Below are 21,556 nucleotides of genomic sequence, written 5' to 3'. Positions count from 1 at the left end.
GTCTAAAGCCCAGCACCCTCCACCTATTGTGTAAAGTAATTATAAAGTTTCTACTCAGTCCATAAACCATGCTAGCAAAATGATAAAAGTAATGTCACTTATTAAATAATACAGCAAACCCCTTCATAAAATCACACTACGATATAGTTAGAAGTCTGTTCTTTCAGATAATTTCAGATTAGCTCTGGGCTTAAATTTATTGAATATATTTCTAACTTCTGCTAAAAACAGTTGAGAAATTTTATCACAGCCTTAGAACCTTTAGAAAGTTATCTCCCAATAAATCACAGATAACTTATATGCTTTAACATGATGCAAACATTTCATGATAATTATTATTTCAAAATAGAATAAACATTAAACTTTTTAATAGAATTATTGTGAAAATTTTTCCTTCTAAAATCTGCTTAAAGCGCTCAGGGGAAAGAAAAATATAATAAACATGGAGCAAATGTAATTTCTTTCTTCTGAAAAATAAAATGACTAAACTCTTTCATCCCATTTATTCTCCTTCCTCCCTGTTTCTCTCCCCCTGTGTATGTGTGTATACATGTATGTGTGTGAGTGAGCGTATCCATGTGCATGTAAACTATAGCATATGTGTAAAAGTCAATTCTACTTGACAACCATGGGGGTCCTAAAGATTGAACTCGGGTCTTGAGGATCATCGACAAGTGCTTTACTGGATGAGCTATCTTGCCATCCCTAACTTAATAACACAAATTTTGCTATCGTTTTTACTTGAATTTATGTAAGAAAATGATAAGCAAGAGATTGGAGACTTCTCAATCAATAAAGAGCTTGCTGTGCATGAGTTTAATTGGCAAAGGCCATACATAAAAGCCATGCCTGGCATGCAGGCTTCTCATCTCCACACTCCGAAAGTAGGGACAGGGAGAGTCCTGGGGCTCACTGACCAGCTACCCTGTTTAACCCACAAGCCTCAGACTAACAAAACAAGGTGGGCATGGCTCCTGAGGAATGATATCTACATACAGAACACACACTTGCACGCACACAAATGTAAACAAAATAAAAAGAATCCTATTCTTTAGAATCATTTCTGAAGCACGCAAATTAAGTAGATGTGGTGAGCGCTAGATAAAGAAAAGGTTAGCATCATGAACAAAATGAGAACTTAGAACTTTACACTCTACAATAAGGAACCAAAGAGACTAGAACACATTTCCCGTGTCAATCTAATAATAGGCTGTTACCTTCCTCCCAGTTCTTTAATTTGATTTCACAGCAAACTAATGGTGCTCCCACTCTGCCGGTATTGTAGTCCCACACTAAGAGGCAAAGGAAGAAAAATATTTGAAGGCTACAGTTAATCAATCAATTGCTCCCTTTTCCCAGATTTAAAATGACTATTCCCAAGCCCTAGATAGTGGCCCCATCCATAAGAGAATCTTAGAAACAAAAGTGATCCATGGACTGTGCGCTCCACTTGGCACAGGCACACTGCTTAGTCTTTTCTAACTTTTCTAACAGCCTCAATTATTACAGAAACTGACTGTACAACTAGTACTTGCTTTTTCCAAGGCATAGTTGGGGTTTAAGATATTTTAAAAGGGACCAGCCCCCTGCACCCCCTTGCTGAAGACATAGGACACACTTTTCTTAGTCTTACATGGCCTTCTCTTGTCTGTTCTGGCACTAGGGGGAAAGTTCCAAGTGTGTGGAGTCCCCCTCCTCAGAGACCCTGGGGAAATCAGGTACACCTACTCCAACTCCCCGAGTGTCTGCCGGCCACGTGTCCCACATTAATACCGGGTCCACGTACGTAAGGGCTGCCTGGTTCTCAGATGACAGCACCTACCTTCTGTAATTGTTCCAGCCCCAGTAGATTCTGTGAGTCCATACCCCTGGCCAACGGGACAACAGAAGCAGATATTCATGAATCGCTGTGTCGTTGCAGAAAGTGGAGCACCACCGCACAATAAAACGCGAATATTTCCACCCAGCAGCCTTCGGACATTCCGGAAAACAAAGCTGAAATATCAGTAGAAAATTCAAGACGTTTAAAACAGTGTGGTAGTTTGAATGAATGGGCCCAACAAGTTCACACACTTGAATGTTTGGTTCGCAGTTGTTGGAAGGATTAGTAGGTATAGTCCTTTAGGAGGAGGGATGCCACAAGAGGTAGACTCTGAGGTTTCTAACACCAGCACCATTCCCACTCTGTCTGCTGCCTGTGGATCAGGATGTAAGCTCTCAGCCACCTTGCAGGCCAGCCAGTGCTCCCCACCATGATGGCCTAAGCCCTCTGAAACTAAATGTGTCCCCAATTGAATGCTTTCTTTTATAAGCTGCCTTAGTTGTGGTGCCTCCTCAGTTTTCTTATATGGCCTGTGAGATTATATATAATCGATGTGATACAGCCCATTGAGGAGCTTCTCTTGGGTCCCTATGTCTGTCTTAAGTGTGAGTAGTTCTATCAGCAAAGAAAATGCCATGTATTCTTAATTTCCATGTGATAGTAAATCATATACAATTGTTTACTGTGGGCAAGTGGACTATAAAACAACACAGAACTGGCAATGCTGAGTGGGCCCAAACGCCATGAACTCAGAATTGAGAAAGGTACGAGTGGGGCCTGCTCCCTGCCACTCTCCACCTGCTCTGGATCCCATAAATCAGTCACGTGGGGAAAACACCTCAAGTCCTCCTTCCCCCTGCTAATAGAGCATCACTAGCTTCTCAAACCGAGCCAGTGGGAAGCATCTTGCCCTGGATCCCACCCCACTCCTCAATGTTTATAAAGTCCCTATCCACATGGAGTAAAGTACATGAGTTATTTCACTGAGAATCGTCTGAGAGTGGTTGTTTTACTGAGCTGTTAACACTCAGAGAAAAAGAGTTTTCTCTCGGGAAGCATTCGTCATTGGAACTTAGACACAGCTAGCAAACCAGGCACACATCCCTGCCGTCCCTCCCACTGCTGCCGCCTATCATTGCCGGCTGTGCTGCCCCTGCCACTGTGGTACAGGGCAAGACCCGGGACCCCAGCTACCTGCCCTGCACGGGCTTCCCTTCTGAGACCCACAGAACCCCTGGTTCTACAGAGGATGACAGTTTGTTGTATCAGAAATCCCTGTTTATGGGGGTTGGGGATTTAGCTCAGTGGTAGAGCGCTTGCCTAGGAAGCGCAAGGCCCTGGGTTCGGTCCCCAGCTCCGAAAAAAAAGAACCAAAAAAAAAAGAAATCCCTGTTTATGATCAGAGAACTCATTACCATACATACTTATGAATACCACATCTTCACATAATTTGTAAAAAGCTAATTTCTGCTTTTATTTATTCACTAGAAATTTATGCATATTTATATATAACAAGCTCTTTAAAGTTTAATGTAAGTTCTGAAGTTTTTATTACAGCTATGGTAAAAAAAATATGGTAAATTATGAGAAATTTTAAAGAGAAAAAAGTATCTATTTGATATGTTTCTGTAAAACACTAGTAAAGTCATTGCTTATAAGTCAAAAGCAGGTAGTGCTTAGGTTTAATTTAATGTCCAGAACCATGGAAATGAAAACTTGTTAAGCACTATGAAAGGGATTAAGACTCAAGGGCAACCATTTCAGAAGCTGTGTTGAGGCTGACCATGTGGTGGCACGTGCCCCTTCAATCTCTTTGCCACCTAAGCTATCCAGACTCTAATCTTAGCACGCAGAAGGCAGAGGCAGGTGAACCTCTGAGTTCTAGCCAGGGAAACTCTCATTGGGGAAGGCGACGCTGAGGCCAGGAGGCATTGGTGTCCGACTATCGCTCTCCCTCCACCCATGCTTTTACAGTAAAAGTGAACCAGCTCTCCAGCCGCCAGCTTTGAACTCTGAATCTCCTCCCCTTACTTCCCAACTGCAGGGTTCCAGGCCTGCGCTGCATACACACCCATCTTAATGTATATGTACTACGTATAACTGCCCCACTTCCCTGGGCTGTTAATGTGAACTATGTTGCCATAGTTTTACTCACATAGAGCTTTACTCACCGGTCACACAGTGGGGTACTACACCCTTTTGAAATCTGCTCCATCTTATAATTATATGCCAAAATAAACAAGTTTCGTTGAAAAGCACTCATTTCATTCACTTTATTCATGACATTTTTGTAGATCCGATCCATGATTTCCTAGGTGCATAAATGAGTTCATTAACTGTATGAGCAAGCTTCACATTTAAATCAGACCCATGTAATTAATACTTATAATTATTTTATGTATGTTATAGGACAACACATGCCTGTGGCCTGGTGCCTGAAGGCTGAAGGACAATTAGTGATATGGACTTGAATCTCTCCTTCCACCTTTACATGGGTTCTAGGCATTGGACTAGGTCCTCAGATTGCACACCAAGCACTGTCTTAAATGATGTCACCACCCATCACCTGTGGCAGTTCTTACCGGCACAGCCGCCATCAGCGTGGGCTTCAGAACGGATGTGTCTCCTTTGCTTCCTTTCTTTATTTTTGAAGACTACAGAACAGAAAAAAATAATCTACATAAAGATCTTTAACACATAATGGCATTCTTAGTTCAAATGATATTATTTGATATATTTATGATATATTTACTGTCAGTGTATTTATTTATATTCTAGACATACAGGGCAAGAATTTAAAAGGAATTGAAAATACCATGTAAGCTGATGAAGAACACATGTTAAAAACACACAGCATTTCATGTCACACATGTGTCACTCACCTGATCTGCTAATGTCTGTGGTGAAGAGTAGCCAATCCGGCATCCATGAGAAAGACACACGAGCTCCGCACTTAATTCTAGAACATGTGCCAGGGGCAAATACCCAACGTACACATCTTCCTCTCTGAAAGGAAGGCCGTGACAGCCAGGGTTAGGGTGGGCACGTCCAGTATCTCTGGAAAGTCAGTTATGTCAGATGTGTCTTACAGGGTGGGGCACACAGATGAAAGGCTGTCTTACTTAAAAGCAAACACGTGAAAGAACGTTTTCCTGAAGCAGACACAGGTGAAAGGTATTTGACATAGCGAACACATGGAAGGACCTGTGATGAAGTTGTATATAATAAATATGACCCCACATTAGACAAAAGGAACAAGTACTGAACTTTGATTTGGTTTGCTCTGCCTCACTATTCTTCCTAATGACGTGCATGTTTACCTTACATAGCACTGTTGAGCTCAACTGTGGTAAGGCCACCACTGAGAGAAACTCGCCAGAGAACTGCTTGTGAGGTTCCTGATGCAGCTTGCCACTTCAGTGGCCTCACCTCGAGCCGGTTGACAAGCCTTGTGATTTTTCCAGGATTCAACTACAGCTTCTGGTTTGTGCCTGGTGTCTGCCTGCTGAGACCTGGACTATGGCTGTCAGTTCATGTGTGGTGTCTGCCTGCCTAGAACTGCTCTGCAGCCGCTGAGTCGTATTTGCTACAGGACTGAACCACTGAGAAAGAAGATCGAGTTCACCCCCAGACAACTACTGCTGAACAGGTCCACTTCCCCCATAGCCCAATAACTTTTCTTTTCTACTACCCCTCTGTTGGGTGGTGGGCCAGAAGAGAGGTTGAATGAACCCTTATTAAAAGATGTGTGCCCACAAAAGGTCATGGGAGCTCTCTGCCGAAAGGGACTACAGCAAGCTTATAGACACATGGAGCACAGCTAAGCACCCGGGTCCCTGCTGACCGGATTAGTCAAAAAAACCACTGCGGCCCAACCCAAAATCGAGGAGGCAGGCACTTTCAGAATGTGGTCTACTGCAGAAGCAGAGTGATATCAAAAACAGGAGATAATCTTTAGTTGGTCGGCATCTGGACACTCTTGTTCTAGGAATTGGAGCTAGTAATAAATCAAAAAGTATATCTAAATATACAGGAGAATGCGTGTTATATTCACGTATTTTTCAAGAAATGGCCTCGCATCTAAGACGTGAAGAGAAACTAAGGAGAGTCCCAAAGGAGAGTGCAGCTCCAGTGTCCCAGGTCAGTTCCCAAGCTCAGCCCCACAGGTAAGTGCACGTGTGTAATGAGCATCTGGTGTCTCTGCACGAAGGTAACGAAACAGCAAAGCATCTTCTCAGTCACTGCGACAGACTTGGACCCCGCTAACCCCAGCCCATTTCTTCTGTCTGTCTTTTCTATAACTCCATTACATTCTCCCCTGATTCCACAAGAGTACAACTTCAAAATCAATCAGTTGACAATGGTTCTCATCTGTCCACCAGGATGGCATTTACATATAAAAATAACTATGTATATATAAAGAAGCAATAATAACTGACTGAAATCAGCTAAATTTAAGGGATTCAAAACTACAAAGTCAGCTAAAATTTTCATCTTCAAATACTAAATAATTAAACTACTATTTTAAGTCACATGAATTAACTGTTTTGAGGCTCTGCAGAGTTAACAATGCAGTTAGACAAAGTGCCCTAGTGTGGTTCTCAGCTCCCTGCTAGGCACTCAAGCTCCCTGCTACTTCAAGGACATCTGATACTGCAGCCTCCACAGGTTCCTGGGTACTGGCACTCACACGCAGACACACATGTGTGGATGAACTCTCTCTCTCTCTCTCTCTCTCTCTCTCTCTCTCTCTCTCTCTCACACACACACACACACACACACACACACACACACACACACAATTTTAAAATGTTGACTTTTAAAATCAATGTTCTCTAACTTTTCTACTTTCATAGAAACCTGGGGAATACCTTAGCCATCTGCTAAACTGGCACAAACGTTTGAACAGCTACAAATATGCGGTCACTCTGAGCACTACCATGACTTACCCCAGTCTTGGAATCCTTCTCGCCATCCCCGTTATAGAGGCAATGATGTTGCTGTGTGAGATCATGACTCCCTTTGGAATTCCTGTGGATCCACTTGTGTACATGATTACTGCAATATCTGAGGGCAGTGGTTTGCTGTGAGCTTTCTTGTCTATATTGAAGAAAAGAAAAAGGGAAACAAAACAGAAGAAATTCAGCTCTATTAGCAATTTTCTTCTAACACTCAAACAACTGTCAACACATAAGGAGGCGTAAACAGTACTGGAACAAACAGGTTAAGTCCCTAACATAATGAGAGCCACAGAGAAAATAAAGACAACAGATGCTGCTTAGAATGCAGCATTATGACAAAGGGCTCTGTAATTTTATCAAAGACCTAAATAAAGTGAGCAAAGTAGCCACAAAAGTCCCGGGAACCCAGTAGTTCAAGCAGAAGTAAAAGCAGTGGACGTGGTAGATGTCTGCAAACCCAGCACTCAGGAAGCTGAAAAAAACGAGATCTCAAGGTCAAAGCAGCCGAGGCCGCAAGGTAAGCTCTGGGCCAATTTACACAGATCAAGTTCCATTTCTTAGACTAGACTAGAGAGACAGACATAACGCCAGTACAAAGTAGAAATGTGCTTGGCATCTATAAACACTAAAACTACTGTGGGACTGGAGTAAACCTAAGTACCAGTGAAGCAGCACCAGGACCACAGGTAGCCTCAGAAGGCACTGGGGAGGGCTGAGTCTCACACCCTGGGATCAGAAGAAAGGCCCTTTTCAGCCTACCATCATCTGTGGCAAAAATGACTTTGGAGCTATACAAATTTGGTGCTGGACAGCTACATAAATTAAAAATGGAATAAAAGCACTGAGGTGCAGAAGCTGCTCTGGATAAAGAGCTTGAACTCAGATGCCTGTGCATTGGATCCTGTGCCCAGGTCAGGAGACGTCTTGTTGGTTATGACACCCAGGGTTGCCTGTTTGTAGTCACAACACTACACACCTAACACCCACCACAGAAGAGGCACAGGAGACGATAACATCAATGCCATCCACCTGCCTACACTCATCCCAAAGCAGGTGGCTTTTTATGGAAAAGGGTCAAGTACGCTCCCCCTTCTCTCACAGCAGTCCAGATAATTTCTTAGCTATGAGCCACATAACACATATTTTCTTTTTTCCTGTAAACAGACTGCACTGTTCAACATTCTCTGAATGCCCACCAATGCCTACAACTCAATATGCTCAACCATTACCATCCCTGTTATTCCTGAAGTGACAGCATGATCCTGTCCCTAATCAAAACCACCTAATTTCCAACTACAGAGGAAATACTACTACGACATCCCAGAGACTGGGTGAACAGCCTACATTTTCTGCTGCTCATTTTTTGACAGTTATTCCTTTGAAAGTATCTATGCCTTGTGTGAGTTGGAAGATTAAAAACTCTGCAAAGGCAAGTAAAAGGAGAGATAAGTAAAAAGGAGAACTCCTGGCTTAGTAACTCTAGCTAAAGACTAACTCTAATAAGTAAATTTAAAGCAGTTACTTTAAAAATTAACGTTAAATTACTCAAAACTTACAGAAGAGGAACAGAAAATTGAACGATGTGTGAGTATTTTTTTTTTGGTTCTTTTTTTCGGAGCTGGGGACCGAACCCAGGGCCTTGCGCTTCCTAGGCAAGCGCTCTACCACTGAGCTAAATCTATTTTAAATCTATTTCAAGTAGACACTACTGTTTTTTGGTGGTTGCTGCCATTGTTGTGCAGACAGTGTCTCGTGGAGCCCAGTCTGGCCTTGCTCCCAGGTCAGTGATTATCAAACTTTGATCCTTCTGCCTCCACCTCCCAGTGCTGAGATGACAGGCATATGCCATCGTGTCCCATGTTATGCAACACTGGAGATCAAACCCAGGACTTAGTGCGTGCTAGGCAAACACTCTGCATACTGAACTACAATCCTAGCCCATACTTTTAAGAAAAATAAGTGTTGGCATTTTCCTTACATCTTTCTTTAAAAGATAGGTAAAAGTAATTGGAGAAGTTACAGTCTGGAAAACTCTTGTGTGAACAGAGAGTCTGTATCTAGAATGACCACCACATACCCACGTCAGCCTTCACTCCTAGAGCCTGCACTGCAGCCATGGTGTGTACAATGACGCCCTTGGGGAACTCAGACCAGGTTGGAGGCTTCCCATCAACAGTAATGATATGCCGCAGACGTGGGACCAAAGAGACGATATCCTAAAGAAACATAACAATCATCATCTGTTAGCCAATGGTTGAGTGTCTCTGACGCAAGAGCACAGGTCACCACAGTTAAGTGGTGGGGCTAGTGAGACAGGCTGGGGGTGGACTCACCACTATTCTATAGCACTGTGTATACAATTTTCCTTGATAAAATCCTTATCAACAAAGTCCACAAAATGGACATATAGACACAGAATACCTGTACTACTTATAGAAAAGCCCAAAGGCCTTCATGTTTTCAAGAGGATACAAAAGAATGTATCAGGGAAGAAAAGAAAACCCACTTGGAAACTTTCTAAAAAAGAAAAACAGAAGAATGCCTGAGATGGTAATGTTTTTAGGGGAAGTTGCCTAGGAATTATAAGAACCGTTTTCCTATCATTTCATAAAATCTCTCCCATTTTAGTTCTTAAAATATTCAAGCAAGTCATTACTCAATGATCCATAAATGAATATTTAAAATATTTCAAAGTCTGGAAGATGGCTCGATGGTTAAGAACACCCACATGGCAGCTGACATTTGTCCATAAAACTCCAGTTCCAGGGAATCAACACCACCCCCCCCCACCCTTTCTGTCCCTGCTTCCTCTTTTCTCTCTTCTGTGTCTCTACCTCGGCCTCTCTTTCTTCCTCCCTTCATCTCTCCCTCCTTCCTCTGAGGGTCACCTGTCAAGAATGTCTTTCAGAAAATCTCTGGCACCTTAGGTGACCTCAAACTTACTATATATAGCTGAGGGTGACTTTGAACTACTGATCTTTCTACTTCCACCTCCCAAGTGCAGAGATTACAGGCATGTACCACCTCTTGCTCTTGTGTGTACATACAGGTGCCTATGGCGCATGTGTGTGTGTGTGTGTGTGCGCACAGGAGGACAGAAGCCAGCTTCCGGTGGGGCTCCTTAGCTGCTTTCCAGCCCCTCCCCCACAGGGCCCTCTGGCCTGAATGAACCATGATAAGTGAGCCCCAGGGACCAGATGTTCCTCTAGCACTAGAGCTGGGATTAGGGGCAGACACGACCACAGCTGACTTCTTAAATAAGAGTTCTGGAAATCAAACTCAGGTCCCTGTGCTTACAAAGGCAAGCATTCCACTTTATCTACATGGTGCATAGACATGCATGCAGGCAAAACACGTATACACATGATATAAATATAAAATGTTGAGAGACCAGCAAAATGGCTCAGGAGGTACATTTACTTGTCACCAAGCCTGATGACACAGGAACCCCATGATGAAAGGAGAGCAAACTCAAAAGTTATAGACATGCAAAAACTGTTATTTTACTTTATATACATAATACACAATAAAAACTGTCATCCCTTCCACGTTGGCATATTAACACTTTGTACCTATGGTCTATCATATATATATATATAAAATGCATGTTTTATGTTCTTTAGAAAAACACAAAATCTCACAAAGATAACTGAGGGATAGTATGACTCATCACAGGAAAAATCGAAGCATCACTCTTAAAGGTACCTGCGGTCCTCACCTTCAGCTTTGTTTGCAGGAGTTCTTTACTAGTAATGATGTTGGTCACCTCTGTCTCATTCAGTCCATGGACAATGGCTGGACCTCCCAGAGTTGCATACAGTGTAACAACTACAAAGAAAAGAACACAAGTCACACAGAAGAAAGGGGCACAGACAGCTGTCACAGACAGCACCTCTGGAAGTCCCCATGATCATAAAGGAGAGAGAGTTCTTTCTCAGGACAGCCTGGGAGAACTACTGTGGATGTGTATGAAGGTTCTAACCAATATCCCATCTATTCCCCTCCATATAACTTTCTCAAGATTCCTAGCATTTAAAGATTCTTAATGTTTGTTTCACCTTCACTACATTCTAGGACTAATATAGAGTAAAGAAGTTATACCTATCCTACAATGTCAAAATTGTCCTTGTTGGCTACTTTGGAACTAAATGTGAAAAGGGACAAGCCGAGTGGATCTCAACCTTCCTAATGCTCTGACCCTTTAATATAGTTTATATATATATATATATTTAATATATGTTGTGGTGATTCCAACCATAAAATTATTTTTGTTGCTATTTCAAAATAATTTTGCTACTCTTAGGAATCATAATATAAATGTGTGTTTTCCTGTGTGAAAGGGGCCACAACCCACAGGCTGAGAACCACTGGACAAGCCAGTAAGACAGCACATTGAATGTCAGATTTTAGGTATCACATGTCAACAGAACAGTAGTGATGAGGCCTATAATCCTCACACTTGCAGAGTAAAAGGAAGCCTCCATCACACCTCACTTGATCCAGCTACACTGAAACCCTGGCTCAAAAAACCAACTAAGGAAAAAGATAGCATTCATAAACAGGACAGTTTATTCTAAAGTAGAAAAATCAAAAAGAAAAAAAATGTTGGAAATACTGAAGTCATATAATATATACAACATGGATTAGAAGTAAAATGACAATGACCCTTTAAAACACTCAAAAGAAATGTAAATCCAACCTCTGACAACAAAAAGGCGGGGCCTAATTTTAAAAGTGGAAGTAGGTGTGGTAATGCGTATCATTGTCCCAAGCAGAGCTCAAGGTGCCACAGTCCCCAGGCCATCCAGGGATAAACAGTGACACACCCTGTCCCAACAACAGTAAAGGAAGACTGCTGGAGAGGTGGCAGTGGTTAAGAGCATTGCTGGGCAAGACCCAAGTTCAATTCCCAGCACCCACATGGTGGCTAACAACTGTCTATAACTTCAGTTCCAAGGGAATGCACCCTCTCTTCTGGCCTCTGTGAGCACTGCATGCACCTGGTGCACACATACACACGTGTGCAAAACACTCACATAAAACTCTAAAAAAAAAAAAAAAAAAAGAAATGGAAAAAAATCAGCAGTGTATAACAAACATCTGCTGAAAGCATTGTTTTGTTTCACAGTCACTTACTGTGACCTTTGGCACCGGCCTTTTTCAGGACTGTTTACAAGGTTAGTCCATCACAGTTACCACTCAAATAATGCTCCAATAATACTCACGTCAGCAACACTGGGATTCTTTACCATGCAACCTAGTGCTTGGAAGTCCACTGAGTTACAATATGGATATATTTGAGAGGCTAATTGTAGCTACTGGCAGAAGTGGACTAACAAAATGGAAATAGGTTTAAAAGGTCCCTGAGGGATAGTAGCAGAGCAGTGGTCCTGTATGTCAGGACTGCTTTACCAAATACAGAAAGCCTCCTTAACATCTGACCTGCTGGGCCTCTCCTCAGAGAGATTCTTTTTCCAAAATAGATGGAAGGAGGGAGGGAGGGAGGGAGGGAGGGAGGGAGGGAAGGAGGGAGGGAACATCTAAGCCCTAACAAACACTATTCCAATAAATAAAGGCAAAACTCAGTATCAGAAATGTTAACCTATTAAAAAATATTATTTTAGAGCCAAGTGTGGTGGTAAACACCTCTAATCCTAGCGCTCGGTAGGAAGAGGCAAGTGAATTTGAAGACAGCCGGGGCTATGTAGAGAACCTGTCACCCATACGTACGCTGGAAGTTGTACATGAAACACGCCTGCGCGGCAATCATCCACTCAGCCCTGGTCTCGCAAAAGATGGCGATGTTGGCCTTCGGCTTCTGGCCCAACATTTGTAACCCATTTCCAAAGTCGAGGGCTCGAATGAAGACATCTTCATAGGAAAGCCAATTATAGTGCCCCAGAATAACCTGATATAATAGCAAAGTATAAAAAGCACAAATATCTTTAATGTAACCAAAAGAAATTAGAGCAAATTTCAAACTTTATAGCCAAAAAGTTATGTGACTATAAAACATGTTAGTTTCAAGTGAAGATATATCTTAAAAATTAGCTTTGTGGCATTGTCTATGACAACCCAAATCCCATGCTAAGCTTTTAACTACAATGGGTAGGGGTGGGGGGATGGGGATGGGGGTTTGCTTAACATGAGGATCTATCTATATGGTTCAAGACCAGCTTAGTCATACACTGAGGCCCTATTTCAAGAAACCAAAAGGGTCACATGAGTCTGAAGTCACATAACATGGGGGAGCTGGGGCAGAGTACGCTTGACTAAATCATTTCTTAGACAAATAGCCCTAAACTAATCATTCATTTAGAGCATCTTTACTTTGTAGATTTCAGAAACTGATAGTATGTGATCTATAAACAGAAACTGACCCTACTACCCAAGTACACAGAAAATTTATTATGGCCACTTAACCTGAATTAATCATACTATCATGATAAGCAAAGTAAAACGTCTCTATACAACCAGATGTATACTAAACTATAGTATTCAACGTCCATCTGTTTAAGCCCCCAACAGTTAACTAGACTACAGTATTTTATTTGGAATTGCCAGAAGTACAAATAACATCAAGTTTAACTTATTAAACTAAGCTCCTTCAAAACTGGCTAGCATATTTTCGTTCAGGGATTTCCAACTGAAACACAATCAGGAATTCTCCATTACATATAAAAACAGAACAAAAGCAAACTACAAATACATACAGCTCACGTCTAAGCATGGCTGTGTTCATTTAAGTCTCGCTCATCTTAAAAACCATGTGACCAGGGACTAGAGATGGCCAGGACTCCTTTTTTGGAGGTCCAAGACTCAATTCCCAGGACCCATACATATGGCAGCTCACAACCATCTATGACTCCAGTTCCAGAGGATCCAACACCCCCCTTGGCCTCCAGAGGCCCTAGCACACAAGAAGTACACGGATATACATAAAACTAAAAAACAAAACCATCTGAGAGAGTTCTGTGAATGGTTAGATGGAGAAGGGGTCAATGCCACCCTCTGGTGTCCTACTCAGTACAGACTTAAGATTATACTTCTCTAACTGTAGGTCCCAAACTCTCCTTGCTCTGTAACCCCAGAAACACTCAACATCAGAGCTCCAATGACTTCAAAGGAGCTCTGTGAGTGAGAAGACAGGTGAGAATTTGGCCAAAATGTGCAGATAGGCTTTACATGGCAAAAACCACCGAATATACTACCTAAATATATCAACTCTTGATGATGGCACCATCTAACAAAAAATAAAATTCTAAAATTTATATATATATATATATAATTGTTATATATACATATATATACATATATACATATAAACATATATACATATAAACATATATACATATAAACATGTATATATATATCCTATGCCTATAATCCCAGTATTCAGCCAAGGCAAAAGGATTGACTTGAGTCTTAGGCTAGCCTGGGCTACATGAGGATCCACACCAATATAGGCTACAGTGTTAAACCCTATCTCAAAAAAGAAACAACAAGCAGAAAAAAAAGGAAGGAGAGAAGGAAGGAGGGAGGGAGGGAAGGAGGAGGGGAAGGAAGGAAGGAAGGAAGGAAGGAAGGAAGGAAGGACGGAAAGTAGGAAGCAAGGAAAAGGAAGAAGGGGGAGGAGGAAGAAAAGGGGAAGGAGGAGAGAAGAGAACTACCCAGGCCTGGTGACGTACACCTGTAATCCAAGCACTCAGAAGAATGCAGGTGGATCGCTCTGAATTCAACACCAGTCTGGTCTACACTGAAAGAACAGTCAAGGCTACATAGGAAAACCCTGTCTGTGGGGGGGAAAAAAAAAAAAAAAGCAAATATGGGAAACCTGGGTTTCATTATTAAGTCACTGAGTGTTCTAGTTAATTATCTTAATTATCTTTCTCATAAAGGTTACATTTGTGGACACTATTTGCCCATAATCATATTTAACTCATACTGCAGTTTCTAATCCCACCCCTATGGCTAATCCGAACCTAAATTCACTGAATTTAGCCCTCTGCTGTGCCATTAGACTGCTGCAGAAACACATGCACCTCTAGATGCTGCACGACATACACAACACCCTCTGATGTGCTTCCCAGTCTTCAGCTTCTCGTCCTCTGACAGCAGCAGGTTTTTAAATGTCCTCCCTCCCTGCCTGGAGATGATCACTGTCGTTTACATCACTAAGCCATTACAAATTAAACAGAAACACTCAAACCCTCAGCTACCAAGTTCAGTAACCGCTGTAACCTGCACTCGTGCTGAAGCCCACAGACCATGACGGTCTAACAGAGTCGGTGTTCAAGTGGCTGACCTAACCTCTCAGTACTAGGTGGTTGTTTTCCTACTTACATCCAGAATAGAACTATTTCACAACTACACACTTCCTGTCTTCTTCAACAAATGATGCCTGGCTTCCTTTAACTTTCTCTCTGTGGTTTGTTAAGGAAATAAATCAGAATCCTGGGTTTGGGGCTTGTGTGATTTTGTGACATGCTGTTAACAAACAGGAAGTAGACAGAGCAAACATAGGAGAGTGAAGAAAGAACAAAGCCACAGATCCCAGACCAAGAAAGACATTTTAAATGACAGACAGAAAGACAGATGGATGAGGACACGGACACACGGACACGCGCGCGGGCGCGCGCGCACACACACACACACACACACACACACACAAGAAAATCTGAAATTAGGTTTGCCTAACTTTGCTTTAGCCATATTATATTCTATGCTGCTGCTCCTCAAAGGAGGAAACTTTCAGATATTAATTTGATAAGCTTCCTCATCAAATTGAAGGTTACTTTCAAATTTGGTAAGTCACCAAAATTATCTATCAGCTGTGATGTCATATACACCACATAATCAGTCCCACGGAGGCAGGAGAATCCAGAGTTTGATCACCACCATGGGCTGCATGAGACCTTAAAAACATTCAAGTCTTCTGCCCTCCCTGGGCTGTCCGGCAAGCACAAGCCACGTCACCTGATACCGTGCCAGGACAGATGCTGCTCCTGACACCATACAAAGGCTGTTCCAAGAACCAAAAGCCTGTGGGTGGGGGCAGGGCTAGCCTGTTTAATGAGCTCTCTAGCTTTCAGCCCATTCCCATAGGCCAACAGAAACACAGGTTTTGGCTAACTGACAGCAAAGCACACTCAGACGACAGGCAGTATGTTTCATTTGTTATCTACAACACCTAAAAATCAATTCTAGGTCCCCAAAGTATCTAATTCTAGACAAGAAAAATATAATGGTTTTGTCAATCTATAAATAGCCTTCTGAACAAACCGATAAACCACAAATGCAAATTTAACAAAGTACTAGTAGGCATCATATCATCTGACAAAGAATTAAAAGCACATGCCTTGGAGGCAGACAGATGCCTGAGTTTGAGGACAGTCTGATCTACATAGGGAGCTCCAAGACAGCCAGAACTATAGAGAAACCTAACTTATAATAAGAAAATAACATGTTTTTCTCCTCCCTTACAATCTGCAGTTAGCTCCATAGTATGAGTTTTTGGAGTTGAAATGCCTGAGTTCAAATCTCAGCCTTGTCACTCTGTAGCTTTAGGACCCGTGCTTCCATACTCTAAGCTTTGAAGTAGAGATAGCTAACCCTTAAGACTACTTTCAGTTTTAAAACAACTTGATAGAAATGGAAACAACTTGCCTCATAAATATTAATTATACACTCATAAAGTGACTTTTCTAAAGCCACAAGACGAGTAAGCAGCAAACCAGATTCAAAATGTCAGATGCAGGCCTATGGCCAGGCTCTTTTTTTAAAATTATTTGTTTATTATATATAAGTACACTGTCACTGTCTTCAGACACACCAGAAGAGGGCATCGGATCCCATTACAGATGGTTGTGAGCCACCATGTGGTTGCTGGGAACTGAACCCAGGACCTCTGGAATAGTCAGTACTCTTTTTTTTTTTTTTTGTTCTTTTTTTTTCCGGGCTGGGGACCCGAACCCAGGGCCTTGCGCTTCCCTAGGTAAGCTCTGCCTCTGAGCTAAATCCCCAGCCCCAATAGTCAGTACTCTTAACCACTGAGCCATCTCTCCAGCCCCAAGGCAAGGCTCTTAAGTACAACATTTCTGTCTATAAAGACAGCTTGTCTCTCAAGCCAATGGCAAGATTCTCTACAGTGGTAAAAACAAAAATTGTAACTGCCACAAGCAAAATATCACCCACTGTGAGTCACATGAAAAATCAAAACAAGTCACATGGTGCCAAGTACTCTCTGCCCCAGAAAGTTCCCTGCCCCAGGGAACCTAGGCGCTCTCCCTCAAGCACTGCCAATAGCAGGTTCAAGAGCCCCATATCAGGGCACGTTCTCCATGCCTTTCTGAAAAACAGAGGATTGGGGCGGGGGTGGGGGGTGGGGGGGAAGCAATCTAAAGCCCTGCGCTGCAGAGAGACGTTCTCCAGCAACACCAGCCACTCCCAGGTCCCGGAGACCTCACTTCCCACAATGCTAAGCACACAAGGACAGGAGACCCATGGTACAAAGATGGAGGGAGTCAATGCAGCAGAGATCTTACCTTTTTAAAAACCTTTCCATTTGGTTGTATTTCATCTTCCTCATTCAAAATCTCACGTGTTCCCAATAGTCTTTTGTCCTTAAATTTGTTTTTTGCATACATAAAAACTTTATCAAGTGTGTTGCAGCCAGGATACAGTACTGAAGCTAAGCCATTCATACTGTTGACAGACCTGTATGCAGAGTCCGGTTTCGAACTGACAGGCTTTGCTTTAATTTGGTTGGGTTTCTCTTGTTTTGACTCACACAAAAAATAAAATGGGATGTATGTTAAAATAGTATAGAGTGATATTATAAAATGTATGAAATATAAAAGTATGGGGTGGATGGTTTGTTTTAGCTTCATGGTAGACGGTGTTGAAGATACGTGGTTATTCATGTGCTCAAAAATACAATCAACAGATCTCAACGGGAATCTAGAAAGAAAAAAAATAGATCAGTTGAAAATCACATTAAAAGAAAAATTCTTTCTATGAGCTAAGCACAAGTAGAGTTCCTCTGGTCAGAGTCAGTATACTGGCCCTGTAACATCCTATTTAAGTACTGTATCTGTATGGATCTGCTAACCCTAGAGTCATCCCACTACTGTACACCAGAGTAGCCTTTCCAACCTAACCTTAAGTATCCACAAATGCTTCAAGGAGTGAGGGCAACTAGAAGAAACCCCAAGTCTGCCCTCTTCCTAGCCTTCTGTTGCACTAGCTCAGCCGCTGCAAACACAAGTGCAGATTTCCCAGGAGCCCCATTTGTAGCAAGGACTGAAAGGCAAACAGGCACACCGGATTTTTATTTTCCTTGGTGGTTCTGCATATTGGTCAATTTTTACAGATCAAATCATGAAGCATGACAATAACGTATGGTCTCCATGTGTCCTTAGCATCCGCCAATTTCCTGATCTTCACTGGTGCAGCCTTTGTGAAAAATCAGTGACGCCAAAAAGACACAAGAGCTGCCGTATGACCCAGCTCTACCAACTACGGCTCACATGCCCAATGACTCCAGCTCTTCCTGTCCCACAGGTGCTTGCTCAGCCAGCTCACTCCTGCTCTAGCCACCATCACTAGAAAATGAAAACGACCTCACTGGTGAATGGATAATGTGTGGTAATATACACAAAGGGATTCTATTTAGCCATAAAGAAAACTAAAATCAGGCTGGAGAGATGGCTCAGTGGTTAAGAGCACTGACTGCTCTTCCAGAGGGCCTCAGTTCAAGTCTCAACAACCACATGGTGGCTCACAATCATCTACAATGAGATCTGATGCCCTCTTCTGGTGTGTCTGAAGACAGCGACAATGCACTCATATACATGAAATTTTTTTTTTTTAAAGAAAGAAAAAGAAAATCACAAAATTCTCAGGTAAATGGATAGAGCTAGAAAACATACTGAGGAACCTAGATTCAGAAAGACAGATACCACATGTTCTCTCTTAACAGATTCTATCTGAATCTTTGGATATGAGTATATATAACATGAAGTAACCACAGAAACCAAGAAGACCAAGAGAGGCCATGGGGAGAGGCACTTCCATAGTAGAACACAAAAGCTGTAATGGAAGAAATGGGAAAAACTGGGAGGGATGTAATTTACCTGGAAGTGGAAGGGGGAGGCAATAGAATGGAGGAGGGAAGGAAAAGGATGGGAAAAGGACACAATAAGGATGTTTGAAAGCCATAGGAAAACATTTTAAATTAGAAATACACTCAGAGATATGCAAATATAAGTGTGTACAGATTATATATGTACTCGTATAGACTTTGAATGAGGTCATGCCACTTGCCACTTGAGGTGATAATGCTCTCTCCCCGCTGGAGCCATGTACAACAATCCTAGTGCCAGGCAGAGGAAGCCTTTAGGTTGGTCAGGAGAGTTAACTCCCAATAATACAAGCTATTGCTGCTGTCTTTGGTAGTCTCCCACAAGTTAGAGGCATTGACACTATTGCTAAAAACACCACATACTTCAGACCCAAGACTTAGAAGATTCAAGTTGGAACTGACCTGGAAGCCTCCTCCCTGACGACTAGCTCTCATAGCATCTGAAGGGACAAAGCAGGCTGCCAGTGGAGAAAAGTCACCAGCAGTCCTACCCAGCTGTGATGCCTATAGACCAGCATAGCCATAGAGCCTCAAGGGTAAATGGTGGCACTTAAACCTGGGGCAATCACCACTGTCTAGCTAAACTTAAGGCCCACTCATTAGGAATGAATTCATGATGGGCCAAGTACCTGTGGCTCCAACAGTTATGAGCCCTGAAGGAGAACCTATGGCTGCTACTTTCCTAGACCAGTATCGTAAATACTAAATTCTAAATACTTGTCCTCGTACCCACAGTAAGTGTAGCTCTCACCCTCCATCAAAGAAGCTGCTTTCTGCAGCAGAGGGACACCACTACAACTGGTCAGAATGCAGAGAACAGCACCCAGCCCTACTGATACATCTACAACACAAGCCCTACACCAAGACACCAAGAGAGCATTATGCAAAAGGGACAGAAAGACTGTAAGAGCCCCTAGACACCCGGACATCATCTGTGAGATGCCTTCTGTATGTGACAAGAAAGCTGCACCCATGAAATCTTAAAAATACAGTTGATTAAACAAGACCTGTACCTTCTCAACGGCAACTGGCATGCCAATGTGAATGGTGAAAACCTCAAAAGGCCCTACCCCTAAACAAAGAACTGCAGACAATCAATGGCTGCTGAGTGGGACAGAATCAGTCTTCTCCTGGGATGGGGCCTTGATAGATTATCCAATCCCAAGTGATCAGTCCTACACCAATACATATGCAAATAGCACTAAAAGTACTCAGCAAGCTTGCGCTCTCTCTCGCTCTCTCTCTCTCTCTCTCTCTCTCTCTCTCTCTCTCTCTCTCTCTCGCATGTTCGTGTGCGTGAGTGGATGCGTGCAAGACAAAAATTGAAGAGATCATGAGTTTTGAGTGAGGAAAGACAGAAGGCATTTTAAGGGGAGAAATGATGTAAATACAGTATTTACACATGAAGTTCTCAAAACATTTATAGTAAGAAGGAGCCAGACAGCCTAATTTATAGAGTAAGAGAGCCAAAGCTGCTATACAGCACTCGTGGGAAGTCAGATTGAGCCTGGACTCTTCGTCATCCCAGGCTGGTGTTTGCTTTGCTGCTGTCTGACAGTGTCATATTATGAAGTACTAGGAAGACCAGTCCACAGAATATGGATTTTTGTGGGTAGGTGAAGACTGAAAGCTTATATACAGATAAATGGGAGTAAGAAAATAAATGGTCTTGGTACTCCAAGAACATAAGAGTAGTCAGACGTGTCCTAACCCCATGCTATTTATTATCTAGTGCAGTAGTTTCAGAAAGTACGCCTCACAACAGGCTCACGGGTTTGAATGTTTTGGCACCAGACGCCAGAACTGTGAGATTAGGGGTGTGGCCTTGTCAGAGAAAGTGTGTCACCAGCAGTGGCTTTTAGGTTTCAAAAGCCCACACCAGGCCCAGTGTCTCTCTCTCTTCCTCTCCTGGCCTGAGATCAGGATGTATGTAACTCTCAGCTGCTGGCCCAGCTTCATGAGTGCTGTTACGCTTCTGCCATGCTCCCCGCCATGCTGACAGATTAAACCTCTCAAACTATAAGCAAGGTCCAAATTAAGTGGCCTTGGTCATGGTACCACTTCCTGCACAGCAACAGAGCAATGACTAATATACCATTCTCTTTTAAACTTAATTTTACATTATTTTTATTTAATTAAAAAGCTGAGTCCGTCAGCACCTCTGAGGTTTTCCTCAGTCACCTGCACTCTACAGAATCTGATGAACAATCCAAAAATAGACAGCGATGCCTTATATATCACCGGGCAACCACATTCCCATCCCCAATGCAGTACAAAGCGCTAACATTGGGATGACAACTACCCTGATTTGCAGTCATGGGAGAATTTCCCAAGATGAAGAACCTTGATTGCCGAAAATGAGGAAAAAATCTTAGATAAGCAATGATGAGGTTACTCAACAATCATTTCCTAGAATTGGCAAAATAATAGCCTGACCTCTAGCACTAAGTTTGATCTATTATCAAGAAGTAACTTACACTATGTGGGTGCTGGGAATTGGAAGGCAGAATCTCTGGACAGGCAGCCAGTAGTCTTAAGGGCTGAGCTCTCTCCCGCCCCAAGACTTGTTCCTTTTAGAACAACGGTAACAAGGACTTGGCTTACTGCTGGCTCCCATTCACTCACATGGAA

At 42.5% G+C, this 21,556-nt stretch overlaps 1 protein-coding gene across 2 annotated transcripts in view; it reads right to left on the bottom strand.

The window, feature by feature from the left end:
- Acsl3 (acyl-CoA synthetase long chain family member 3) overlaps positions 1-21,556 on the bottom strand; it is a 47,378-nt gene that overhangs the window by 6,025 nt on the left and 19,797 nt on the right. For both annotated transcript variants that reach the window (XM_032901438.1, XM_032901437.1), the window contains exons 2-11: positions 17,328-17,742; positions 12,514-12,691; positions 10,502-10,611; positions 8,861-8,999; positions 6,772-6,922; positions 4,705-4,828; positions 4,405-4,476; positions 3,994-4,133; positions 1,823-1,995; positions 1,218-1,292 (exon numbers count right to left, since the gene is read on the bottom strand). In XM_032901438.1, coding sequence (XP_032757329.1) covers positions 1,218-1,292; positions 1,823-1,995; positions 3,994-4,133; positions 4,405-4,476; positions 4,705-4,828; positions 6,772-6,922; positions 8,861-8,999; positions 10,502-10,611; positions 12,514-12,691; positions 17,328-17,705 — 1,540 coding nt within the window. In that variant the 5' untranslated portion in view covers positions 17,706-17,742. The remainder of the gene's footprint in view (positions 1-1,217; positions 1,293-1,822; positions 1,996-3,993; positions 4,134-4,404; positions 4,477-4,704; positions 4,829-6,771; positions 6,923-8,860; positions 9,000-10,501; positions 10,612-12,513; positions 12,692-17,327; positions 17,743-21,556) is intronic.

The sequence above is a fragment of the Rattus rattus genome, chromosome 4 (genome assembly GCF_011064425.1).
Source record: "Rattus rattus isolate New Zealand chromosome 4, Rrattus_CSIRO_v1, whole genome shotgun sequence".
NCBI classification, from domain to species: Eukaryota; Metazoa; Chordata; class Mammalia; order Rodentia; family Muridae; genus Rattus; species Rattus rattus.
Note: the sequence above shows the minus strand (reverse complement) of the source record. Positions and strands in the feature narration are given on the sequence as shown.